At 53.4% G+C, this 12,673-nt stretch overlaps 1 protein-coding gene across 1 annotated transcript in view; it reads right to left on the bottom strand.

The window, feature by feature from the left end:
• Nucleotides 1-11,367, bottom strand: part of PKDCC (protein kinase domain containing, cytoplasmic) — a 38,466-nt gene extending 27,099 nt beyond the window's left edge. Inside the window, exon 1 of the mRNA XM_069800240.1 lies at nucleotides 10,484-11,367. Within this exon, the coding sequence (XP_069656341.1) occupies nucleotides 10,484-11,155 (672 nt within the window). The 5' untranslated portion in view covers nucleotides 11,156-11,367. The remainder of the gene's footprint in view (nucleotides 1-10,483) is intronic.
• Between the last annotated feature and the right edge of the window lie 1,306 nt (nucleotides 11,368-12,673).

The raw sequence follows: 12,673 nt of genomic DNA, 5'->3' as shown, positions 1-12,673 counted from the left end.
CCAGTTCACCTCCCTTTACAACTCCTTTTACTACAAATTATGGGGACAGAGGTGCCCCTTTCAGAGGAGCTGGGGGGGCGGGGGAGGAGGGCGAAAGCAGAGGTCAGCCCCTACACAAAAGCCGACAAGCTTACTGAATAAAAACACAAAATAAAGGAGCTTATTAAGCTGTCATCAGCAGGGTAAGTCTGTGCAAACAACGAGCCCTCTTGCATTAGCGTAGGCACCCTAGCCACATTTTCAGAAAAATAAATGTCAAGCCAGAACCTCGCCAAAGTGTTACACTTCTTTTATAGAGGTTGCTCAGTGGGGAATGGTAGGACCAGCCACCTTTCCCAGCCAGAGCTCCCCCGGCTCTGCCCTGCTGCCCGGCTGCGGCAGACCCGCTGCCCCGGCTACTGGAGGGCAAACCCCCCCGTATAGATCATGCAATTTCCCTAAATATTACAACACCATGTGAATCTTTTTCTTTGCCTTGACAGCTTTTAACCCTCAATGTTCACAATCTTTAGATTTTCTCTACAACCACAAAAGCTGGAAATTTCCCCATTTTTTCTTTAATGAACATGAGATTTCTGTGAGTCCAAGAACAGGAACTTTGAGAACACTATTACCAGCTGTAATATAAGTGACAGGCTCAATTGCATTACACTAGAAGTAATTTCTAGAAACCTATTTCTTATCTCTTTTAATTTGGACTTGCCCAAACTTACTACAGTAAGGCCTAACTGCTGCCCACAGTACAAAAGTGCAATTAAAAAAATCTCACTTTTACGAAGAGCAACAGTAGTCAACACTGGCCACAGACTTTCTTTTCAAAAATACTAGGACACAAGGTAGGTTACCTAATCAAAACTGGTTGTGTCGAGATTGTATTTTGTACTGGCTTGGCGCCCTCGGGAAATAAAAAGCTCCTACTGACATCGGTAGCCATTTGATGAGGCATTTGTGTGAGCTGCTACATGTCAAAACCAGCACAGCACATTTTAGAAGCTCTTGCTACTTTATTGCTATCATCAAAGTGAATGTAATATTTTTTATGCAACCAATTCTTGGATTCACCTTTCATTCCTGGAGCTCTGGGACAGTCCCTGCAAGAGCAAGAACTCCCAGCACTGTCTGATACAGCTGTGATTTACCAATCCATGATTTGAGATGTTTATATCACTCTAAGATCTATTCATCCCTCGGGTTTTAAATATTTCCCTTCATCACTGATGGTATATACATATATAAATATACACATATATACATACAAGCACATAGATATGTATATATTTGTGTATATATGGCATATAAATGTATATGAGTGTTTCTATGTATAATATATACACATTATATCTGCATCTATATTTTAATGTTTTATATATTTTTAAAATATGCATTAAAATATAGTAAAATATTGTTTTATATTGCCACACCTACTAAGCCCAAAAACATCTGGAAACCTGAAACATGCATCTCCCTAGAAAAAGGGTGAGTTCCCTGAAAGGCCTAAACTTAATAAAGATCAATCCAGTGTCAACCTTCCTGCTACAGGATATATAGAGATGGTGCATGAGAAGTGAATTGATTTTCCTCACTGAAATCTAGCAATCAAGCCCTGCCAAGTGCTGAGCTTCACTGGAAACAGACTTTCATACAGGGCATCCCCAGGACCATGCAGAAACTTTTAAGAGCAGGACCAAAACTGTATGCTGACAGCTGTGAGGCAGGATTTCCTCTGCTGCTGGATACTAGAACCGAGAGCAAGCAGTGGGTAATTCAAATATTAAACTCTAAATTCAGAGCTCTGCCTAGGCTTTTCTTTATAAATACATTATTATGATTAGCATTAAACTCCGGCAGAGCTAGAAGGTACCAGAATCTCGTACCTGGCACTGTTACTAAACATGGAAGTTCATTAATAGAAAAATTGGAATGTATTATTTAGAAACACACGCGTATGTATGTCTAACCACCTCTGTCGGTACACCCACAGAGATCCACAGATATCTCCATATATTTTATATGCATGTGTGTGTATACATACCCATATATACCTGCTGTTCTGACACATATTATGCTGGCTATAATCTTATGATTTAGTAATGTTAACTCCCTTTTACTCTCCCTGCTTTCCTTATACTCTGAAGTGGAAAATTCTTCTAAAAACATTCACAGTGCTTTGAATTTGCATTGCACTGCACAAGCTCAAGGCCCAACCCTGCAAATATTTAGTCACACAAGTAGCCTACTCTTGTAAAGCCTTCCAGTGAAGACAAATAGATCAGCTCATACAACCATGAGTTCAATGGAAACGGGCTGATATCACTGGAGGGGGAGTTCATTATCTTGCAAATAGCCAGAGCAGAAGCTCCCCTGACCTCCATCCACAGCCACTGCATTCAGTTCCACTGCACCTAAAGTTTAACCCTTCGTTATGACATGATTTTGGACTAGAAAACTATCAAATAACCTCTGTGCATTCCATGTCCAGAAAAGCTTGACTTAGATTCATTAGACATGTCTGTATAATTCTTCTTTCTAAGGTATCTGAGTCATATCACTGTGTACTTCATCATAGTGAGCTTTAAAATAAGTTTGGAGTCTATCTGCAGCTACATAGTCCAAGAAAGAAGTAACATTTTCCAAATCATATTGTTCCAAATTTGGCCTAGAACAATATAAAATACCCATGTTTGGTGTCTGCTACCTAAACTGAGTGGTTCAGCTGAGTGTGACAAAAAATAACAACTCCTTTAAAATTAGTCTAGAGACAATATTACTATTAGCACGGTGCCTGTGAGAACTAGTTCTTGTCAAGTTTTTTCATGGCCATCACAGACATGAAAAGTTGCAATCAGAGTTAGATGCCACAAGGCATCTACCTGAACCATCAGATGACCGTGTTGGTGCAAAAATCCATGAAAGAGACCTCCAAAAACCCCAGCCTGTATATCTGACACAGACACTTAATAAATCAGGACTGCAAGACTTCCAAGTATGGCCCCAGCTCACGCCCAAGTCCACCAACGCTCTCTGTGTCCGTGCGGCGAGCAGAGGGCCGGAGGATCAGAGCTCTGCCAGCCCTGGAGTGCTCTCCCACGGGTCATCTCCTGCCTCCTTGGCCAACCACCACAGCCCTACCTGCCCTTCCCAAAATATGGCTGCAACTGGAAGAGAGAGCATGTACAAAAGGGCCACAATGATCCGTTGCAAGGATAGAAGAGAATATTTCAGTTGGAAGGGATCTACAACAATCATCTAGTACAACTTCCTGACCGCTTCAGGGCTGACCAGAAGTTAAAGCATGTTATTAAGGGCATTGTCCAAATGCCTCTTAAACACTGATGGGCTTGGGGCACTGACCAGCCCTCTAGGAAGCCTGTTCCAGTGTTTGACCACCACGCTGGTAAAGAAATGCTTCCTAAAGTCAAGTGTGAACCCCCCCGGTGCAGCTTTGAACCATTCCCACGCACCCTATCAATGGATACCAGGGAGAAGAGGTTTACCTAGCTACCCCACGCTTGGATGGGGTGGGGAGTGAAAGGAGAAGCTCTAAAAACCACGTTGCAATTCTGCCCTGGTCATAACTAATTTCCAGGCCAGGATATGGATGTGGCGGAGCGGCCTTGTTCACTCATTGTGGCTCCCATGAAAAAAGGCAAGCAGCAAGAGAGAACTTGATCATACCCACAGCATCCCATGGTGACTGGTGATCTCCCCAAGCCGCCGCACAGAAGAAACAGTGCTGGGCTCCCCTGAAGGAAACTGGATGAGGTTGCAAGTCGTCAGCTCCCATAAAGGAGGCAGAAATTCAAACCAGAGTCTTCTGGAACGATTTACATGGCACATAAAACTGAGAAGCAATCATAGAAATCATTCAACAAATGATTGGGATTAGTTTTATGAATGCTGCTTTCAAAAGGATGGACGATGTAACCCTTTTAACTTGCGTGATGGCACGTGCCTTATGGAAAGCTGCTCCTGCCAACAGCTTTGCAAGTTGAACTGACTCTGCCATCCCATGCAATTCAATGGGAAAAAAAACATTATTTGGTGACTTCAGCACCAAGACATACAGCTTCCCTTCCAGTAACACGAACAGTTAGAGTTGGTTTGCAATTGTACCAGCTCTGCGCTTCCAGCAGCTCTGGAGTTCTTGTTAACAGATCCTTTCTTCACTCTTAAAAGTGCAGGATAACATCTGGGCCTTTTGGGAAGCAGTCTCGCAATAAAGAAGCACTTTGTGTAATTCTTCTTTCCTCGCCAAACCGCATCCGTCTGCTCTCTCTGCCCTTCTCCACTCCACCCCAAGCTCCTTGGGGCTGTGGGGACATCTGTTAGCAGCAGCGAGCTGTCTCCACTGAGCCATCAGTAGGTGGCACTGCCTGCTTTTTTCTCTCCACCCACGTCAGTGTCCAGTGCTGACACCCTATATCGACCACCACTAACAACTTTGAAGGATGCCCCAGTGACTCCGACACCTCATCTCCTGCAAGGTGTGTCTACAGGAATGTCAAGCAGTGGAGAGTCCGGGACAAAGGCGCAGCTTCATCTCTGCTCGCTGGGCAGTGGTGGTGGCAGCTTTTCCAGAGGAAGGAGGTGCCCAGCAAGCGGTGCAAACCTCTCCTGCTACCTCAACAGGATTTGGCAGGCTCATCTGCCACTGCTGAAGTTCCTCTGATCCTAATGCCTGTTAAACAGATGGTGTCAGCCTGGTCTTGCACCGTGTGTGGTGGCCTCATTCATCTTTAGACAACCTGTCCCAAGAGCAGCTCAAATGAGCTACTTCAGAAAAGCTTTACAAAAAAATCCCGGTCTAAAAGGACTCTCCTACTTGCAGCAATCCCCTACCGATGACTGCATGTGGAGCACGTAGTCAGACCCCAGCCAGCCCCAGCCCCAGCCTGGAAGGTTAATTCTCATTAGGTGCTTGGTTTTGAAAAGTTTGCTCCCAAGAGCTGTGAACCTCTGCTGCCCCATCCAAAATTCAGAATGACAAATTCTCCACATAGTCACCCACCACCTGGTATCAGCAACCACAGCACTCTTCTCAGGCCAGCAGTTCCCAAAGTTGTCATGGTCAAACTCTAGCCAACTGCAGATCAAGGCTTGTTGCTGGGAATCCTGCACCATTCCCACCACAAAGGGGATTCAATGCCCACCCACTGGCAACAGGGAAGAGGTCCCTGAGTAGCTGTTTCCACCACGGCTTGATCTCCCCTTCCCCCCTCCTTTCTGTGAAAACAACTGTGGATTCATGCAAGCAGGATGGGGAAGGACCAGACCTTCAACAGTCCGTGCACTCCCTACGCAAATGTATTTGCACTGGAAATTAATTGTATATTGGCTTTCTTCAGACTTGGAAAGACTGTCTACTTCCACTTGGAATACGCAAACTGTATACAAAGCATTACTATTTTAATTCTCACATTAAAATGAAAACTGCCCTATCCTGCTGGCTATGCATATGTATAGGGAAACCATCAGGGTAAAATGTCTGTTAATTATCACATGTAAAGAAAAGAAAATCTTATCTAAAAATAGGTATTTAAAAATATCATGACCGGCTAGCACATCTTAAGTCTACCGAACTTGTCGACACCAAATGATGTATTATTTTCAGTACTATTTTATTCAGTGAATTTTCTAAGTGATAAATATTCTCACTGTAATCCTGACCATTTAAAACAAATTAATAATAAAATGTGCTAGTCCTAACGGAACCAATTCATATAGAAACTGCTTTCACATCATAACTTGGATGGTGACTTTTTTAGTGTGGATGCCATCCCAGTATTTCGTCTGCGTGTCTTAACTTTACGCTAAAGCTAAATAAGCCACATGAAACGCCTTGTCTGGGCAGTCAGCAAACCACTGGTTCTGTCAGCAGCTGGTGTCTTCCATTGGCTTCAGACAAAGCCAACCGTTTTCCTTGAGCTTTTGTGTTTGTTTTTAAGAAAGCGGTAGCTTCTTCTTAAATGAATCATTGTGAACTCACACTACCAGTGCTGATAAATAGCTGTCACAGAAATAAGCTTGCACTCTTCCAACCGTCTGCAGTTTCAAACCTTCCCTCCCTTCTCTTCAGCTTCAGTAAGGCAAAGAAAGAAAAGAATTCCTCCAAAGAGCCACTTATGCCCATGAATGGCAACACCCCTAATTCTGATACTCCAGGGCTATAATTACATTATTACAGTAAATCAAACATTGCCTTTGTGTCTTTACAATCGCGCTCATTGTTTGAAATTAACTGCAAATGGTTTGATTTTCTTTTCTTCCTCAAATACGGGCAGGGAGGAATTAAAGCACACTAAATCATCTTCCCCACTAAAACGCACAGAAAGCCAGGATTCAGACAGCAGCATTTGAACTTTGCAAGAAAAGAAACCGCAGCACGGAGGGAAAGGAAGAGATCAGGCACCGCATTTGACACAGAGCGACTGCAAAGCAATTAGCGGGCCGCTAAATCCTCTGTTACAATAAATCACTGACCCAGTTCCCCCTCTTCCCCAGTGCCCTTCATTATAAAATCAACTTTAATGAACTACCCCTCTCCTCCCCACTCCAAAGCAAATATATTTTCAGTGCAGCCTGCACCTGCCCTTCCCAGCGGCTGCCTCGCCAGGGAGCCTCGGGCAGCCCCAGCAAGCGGCAGCGGGCCGGGGGCTGCCCCAGACTGCAGGGGCCAGGGGGGCGATGGCACTTGGGCAGCATACAGGCGCTTTTAGTGATGGGCAGAGCACGTAAATAAAAAATAGGAAGGCAAGCTGCCTTCGCCTCGGCGTTGGCTAACGCGAAACCTCTCTCTCTCTTGACGGTTTTCCTCGTTTCTTTTGATAGACTTGATTTGCCAGATCTGCCGGAGCTGACGCATCTGGCTCCTTCCCCAGGCGGAGGGCACGGTGGACATGTCAACATGTTGTCTGAAGGCAGGGGTACTTTCTGGAAAGAGCTCTTTTCCCCTCTATCATACATTGTACAATAACCAAGCCTTTTAAAAGGATGGCGGGGAAGAAGAAAAAAAAAAAAAAAGCTGATTTTGACAAGAGACAGGCCAGAATGGGAACTGCTGAGACAGTAAAGAACAAGCCTGTTATCTTACAAACTACACTTCAGGCTGTCAGCTGCCAGAGATTTACAGGAAAACCCCCTTTCCTAGGACTGAACCTACCCGAAACTTCATTTCCAGCAGAAGAAACTCACGAACGCATTCACCCCGAATAGCCCCTGACCGGGGCCGGGGATGCTCGGGAGCGGCGGGGCGCGGGGGAGGACAAGGCAGCCCGGGGGAGGACAAGGCAGCCCGGGGGAGGACAAGGCAGCCCGGGGGAGGGCGGCCGCCGCCGCCGCCGCGCCGCTCCCCTGCCCGCGGCGGCCCTACGGCGTGCGTGGATGGCTCCCCGGGTGCCGGGGCCGCTTCCCCCGCTTCTGCTCCCCCCAGCCCACGGCGTGGGGAGGCGGGGGAAGACCTCCGGCCGGCCCCAAGCAGCCCCGGTTCGTCTCCAGCCCCGGGCGGGGCGGGGAGCTGCGGGGATCCCGCCGGCTCCGGCCGGGACGGCGCTCGCAGGTGGCAGCGGGGGCGGGTGCCGGCTCCCGCAGAGGCCGGGAGGGAAAAGCATCGGCCGCCTCCGTGCCCCAAGCCCTCCCGGCTCCCCCCGCGCTGCCCCGAGCCGGGGCTGCTGCAGGCTGCCCGCCAGCCCTGCCCGCCCGCAGCGCAGGAGGGTGGCACGTCCGTCGAGCTATTTATAGCAGCCGGCTCGTATTTGGGTATGCCGGGAGCCGCCGGGGCGGGGGGGTGAGGAGCAAAAAAGAGGTAAGGAGCAAAGGCAGAAAAGCTCCCGGCCTTGGCTGGCCCAGCAGATGTGTCGCGCCTTCGGCATCTGTAGGCAGCGTGGGTCCTACTGCTCCAATGAAAGCTGAAGCGCCTGTCAAAAGCCAGAAGAGGGGAGGAGATGCTGGCTTTTGAACCGATTTCCTCCGCCTCGGCAGCAAACCCTGGACAGTGATTTCTAAGCCCTGGGCCGGCTGCCGCTGAAAACAAGCTAAAAAGCAGTCCTGACGTCGCTAGATCCTGTCCCCTTTGAGATGTTAACAGGGACGTAATTAATAAATTTCCCGTTGCTCGCTGGTGCCCGTTTTCTGCACCGGTTTTACGACTCCGGCGTGCCACCAGAGACCTATTCCTGGCCCACACAGCTGCCCCGACTGTGCCTAGATAAAGCCTGTCAGGGCGATTTTTATAGTCTCCCTTCAAGGTAATGTCTTATCAAAGGTTTAGCCCTCGCTCACGCCGCAGGAACCTCGGCCCGTGCCTCTCTAGAATGAAAAACGTTAAACAAACTGTGGGCGACGTACGGGGGCTCAGGGCTCTTCTGATCCCAGCCAGGCAGCTCCGTCAGGGGCTGATGGAGCCGGAGGGCAGACAAAGGAAGAGGCGATGACAAAATCGGAACGAAACCGAAAACATGTTTCTGATTTAAGTGCAATCTATTTTTAAATTGGGTGGCATGTAAATATGAAGCCCTAATTAACACGCGGGATTTTTGCCCATGAGAGCATTTTCCCAGCACGGAGGCTGGGCGTGTTTCTCCTCCCGGCGCTCGTGGAAGCGCCTGCTCGTCCTCCGGCAGCTCCAGCCCCGGCCCTCCGCGCCGAGGGACACCCCACATCTCGCCTTCGCTTCCCCCTCCAGAGCCCACCCGACCTCAGGAAACGGAGGAGCGAATGACTGCGGGTCCCCCGAGCTCCGCTGCAGAGGGAGCGGGGCTGCCGGCAGCTGCCAGCCCGCTGCCGGGGGTCCCCCCTGCCCGCACACGCGGAAACACCGCGGGGGCGGCGGCTGCTGCTGCCCGGGACCCTTCACGGACAACGCAGCCCCCTTCCATTTTGTGAGAGGATTGATCCAAATCAACGGCAAATGAACCTTTCCAGAGCAGAAAACTACACACGAGTAACACGGGGAAGAGCCACTAGCGCCTACTAAAATGATCCGCGACTTTAAAAACACACGCTTCAAGCTCAACCTGGCCAACTCGCTTCCACTGAGCAAGAAAAACAGTCTTGGGGGAAGAAAAAATCCCCATAGCGTTTACAACTGTAGGGTGTATTTCCTGCTGTCAACTCAATCAGTAACGATGGCTGCACCCAAGCACGGGTTTCCCAAGAAGAATTCATCACAGCAACAGAGGAGCAACTAACATCCTTACTAGGAGCACAGCTTTTTGTAGTTTGCCAGATGTTGTTCTCCCCATGTATTATAGTTAGACCTGGCACCACAGAGGAAAGAATATGGAAATAGGAAGGAAGGAAGGAAGGTTGGTTAATATCTATTTTCTTGTGGATAAACCATGACCACCCTTTCTTTGAACAGTATATGAAACTCGAGAGCTTTGATCGCTGGGATCTGAAGTTCTCGTGGGGGAGCTGGTACTCCTGCTGCTGCTGCTGAAGAAGAAACACAAAACTCCTTTACTCGATTCAGTTCAAAAAACACCTACTGTGAGACCGTCTGGTCTAACGTTCATTTTTTATTCTACTGCAACGCTCACGCTACGCGAAACGCAATAGGAATTTCCATACCAGCATTTACATCCAAATGGACCCGTTGAGATTCATGCTGATGTGTAACAGTCCTACTATGCAGCCCTTCTGGCAAGTGCCGCGGTGTCGGCGCACTGACTAACAGGACTAACACTCGGCCTCTCCCAGTTGTTACCCCGTGGGCTGCTCCCCGTGCCGGGGCTGCGCGTACCCGGCGCGGCGCCGCGGAAGGGGCAGCGCCCGCCGGGAGCCGCCGCGGCCGGGGTGCCCCCCTCTGCCTCCTGCTCTCCAGGGGTGCCGCAGCAAGCGGCGCTTGCATTCTAGACGGCCTTTATTTCCCACTAGTGTGGGGAGTGCTTTTGAATCGCCGAGTCCTTCCTCAGCTCTCGCCCTCGCGCCCTTCCTCACCTGGGTATTAACTCCGCGGGCGAGGAAGAGCGATCGGAAAGCAAGCCGCAAGGCCGGCCGTGGCGGGCGGATGCCGGCCAGGTTAGCCCCGCTCCAGGCGGCAGGGGCGATGCCCCGCGTCCCGCACCTTGCCCCGCCGGGGCGAACGGCTTGTCGGCGGGGGGTGAGCACTGCTGGTGGTGCGGGGCTGCCGGCGGAAAGCGCCCACCGACGCGCCTCCTGCCGTCCCCCCGACCCGCGACGGGGAGGGCAGGCGAGGAGCCGCCGCGCCCGCAGGGCCCTCTGCCTCGGCAACCGCAGGGCCCTCCTCTGCCTCGGCAACCGCCGGCCCCCACCGCGCCTCTCGACGGGGCCGCGGCTCCCCGCGGAGGCGGCGAACTCTCGGGGGCTTCGCGGCACGGCGCCCGGCCCGCTCCCCGCTCACGCCCCGGCCGGCGGCGGTAGCACGGACGCGTTGCCCGCGGCGGGGCCAAGAAGACGGCGGAAACCCGGCGCGACCCGCCCGCCTCGGCGGGGCTCCGCGGCCGCCCGCGCGGGACCCGCGTACCTGCAGGACGTTGGCGTGGCGCAGCCGCTGCAGCAGGATCATCTCCTTGACGATCTTGTAGGCGGCCAGGCGGTAGCAGTCCCCCAGGGCGGAGAACTGCCGCACGCAGTGGGCGATGTCGTGCCCGCCGAAATCCACCGCCTTCAGCGCCACGGCCAGCGTGCGGTTGAGGACCGCCTTGTAGACCGCCTTGGTGTACCCCGAGCCCAAGTACTGCACGCCGCTGACATTGCGGATGTCGCGGCAGCCCAGCAGCGGCGGCTCCAGCGAGAGCTCGGCCGAGGCGCCGGCCCGCGGCCCCGCCGCCGCTCGGCCCCGCGGTCCCGGCTGCTCGGCCGAGGTGCGCGGCGGCGCCAGGTCCATCAGGCGCCGCTCCCGCGGCCGCAGCGGCCGCCGCCCCGCCGCCGCCGCTGCCGCCGCCGCCGCCCGGTGCTGCCGGTAGCGCAGCACCTCCTCGTAGCGCTCGCGGATCTGCCGCGCCAGGGCGGCCCGGCCGCCGCCGCCGCCGCCCTCCTCCTGCGGCGGGTAGAGGGGGGCGCCGGGCGGGGAGGGGGGCGCCCCGTCGCGGGGCGGCGGGTGCTCGGAGCCGGGGACGAAGAGGACGTTGAGCAGGGTGCCCAGGAGGAAGGCGAGGCAGCAGCCCGCCGCCACCGCCGTCTTCCTGCGCCTCATCGCCACTTCGCTGCCGGCTTGTCCAGCCTTTCGGGCTTCTCTCCTCTGCCCCTTCCCCGGGAACCAGCTCCGAGGCTTTTTTTTTTTTTTTTTTCTTTTTCTCCCCCCCCCCTTTTTTTTTTCCTCCGGGCTGTGCCGGTGGCAGAGCGGACCCGGGCGCTCAGCCGGAGCTCAGCCCCTTACGGCGCGCCCGCATGACACTTGCCTCCCTGCTTTTAAGCCTCTGAAGCACTTATTATTAGCGGGACGCGGAGGAGGGCGGGGGGGCGGGGGGGATCCCCGGGTCGCTACCCCCGCCGACGCGCACTGATTGACAGCCCGGCCCTTCCCGCGGCCCGGCCGAGCAGCAGGGGGCCCTGGGAAACGTAGTTCCCCGCGGAAGCCCCGCCGGCGAGGCCGGGAGCCGGGACTACATCTCCCAGGCTCGGCAGAGCCCCCCGGCGGGGAAGGCGCGGGGCGGGGCGCGGCGGGCGGGCCCACCCCCCGACGGGCGCCGCGGCCCCGGCGCTGGGGGTGCCGCCGCCGCCGCCGCCGCCGCCGGGGGCTGCCGGGCGGGGCGGGCCGCGGGCGCTGCCGCCGGGCCAGGCGGGAGCTGCGCGGCGGTGGTCCTCCCCACGCGTGTCCGCTCCGGCGGCGGTTTGCGCGGGATGCCCTCGTCCCCGGCAGCCGCGGGGCGCGGGGGGGGGGGGACGCACGCGAGGGACACAAGCGCCCGCGTACCCACAGAGCCGCACAAAGGCGGGGGGTCCGATGCCCTTTCCCCACCTCTTTTCTCGCCTCCAAAATAAAGCGAAACGAGGCGGCTGCAGCCAAGAGCTGCGGGTTCACGATCCGGGGTGAGAGCCGCATCGTCGGGGTCTCGGTCGCTCCCCCTCCAGCCACAGCACAAGGCGGGCGCGGAGGGGGGGGGGCAGGGGAGCGGCGAGAGGGGCTCGGGGTGCCTGTCACCCACACGAGCCTCCAGCCACAAATCACGGTCTCGGCATGGGGTAGCCCCTGCCCTGTTGGAAATGTGAATTGCAGGGGTGAGTGCTAATGACATGGTTATCCATCAAGCCCACATTACGATGCTGTTAGCAACTAATTAACAAATACAATCAGCCCGCGAAACTTCCACAAAGGAAAGACCATCAACAAGAGAAAAGCCGTAAAGAGTCAGGCGAGGCAAAGTTCACCACAATGGAAGCGGGAAATCATTTCCAATAAGGGAAAGGGACGAGCCATTTAGGTAATACACATCGGTCGTACCAAAGGGAAAAGGAAAAAAAAAAAGAGAGAGAGAGAAAAGGAAAAAAGAGAAAAAGAAAAGAAAAAAGAGAGAAAAAAGAAAAGAAAAAAGAGAGAAAAAAGAAAAGAAAAAAAGAGAGAAAAAAAATGAAAAAGAAATTGGCGACGGCTCCCAGGAGCCAGCGTGCTGTGATCGCCAGCGTTTCCTCCAGCGCCGACAGAGAGCGGAGCCGCCGGCGGCTCGGCCCCCGGCCCCTGCCGGCGCCCGGACCCGCCGGGAAGCGCTCGGGG

Source organism: Haliaeetus albicilla, chromosome 13 (assembly GCF_947461875.1).
Source record: "Haliaeetus albicilla chromosome 13, bHalAlb1.1, whole genome shotgun sequence".
Taxonomy (NCBI): domain Eukaryota; kingdom Metazoa; phylum Chordata; class Aves; order Accipitriformes; family Accipitridae; genus Haliaeetus; species Haliaeetus albicilla.
The sequence above is the reverse complement of the archived record's forward strand: the minus strand, read 5'-3'. Positions and strand labels throughout refer to the sequence as shown.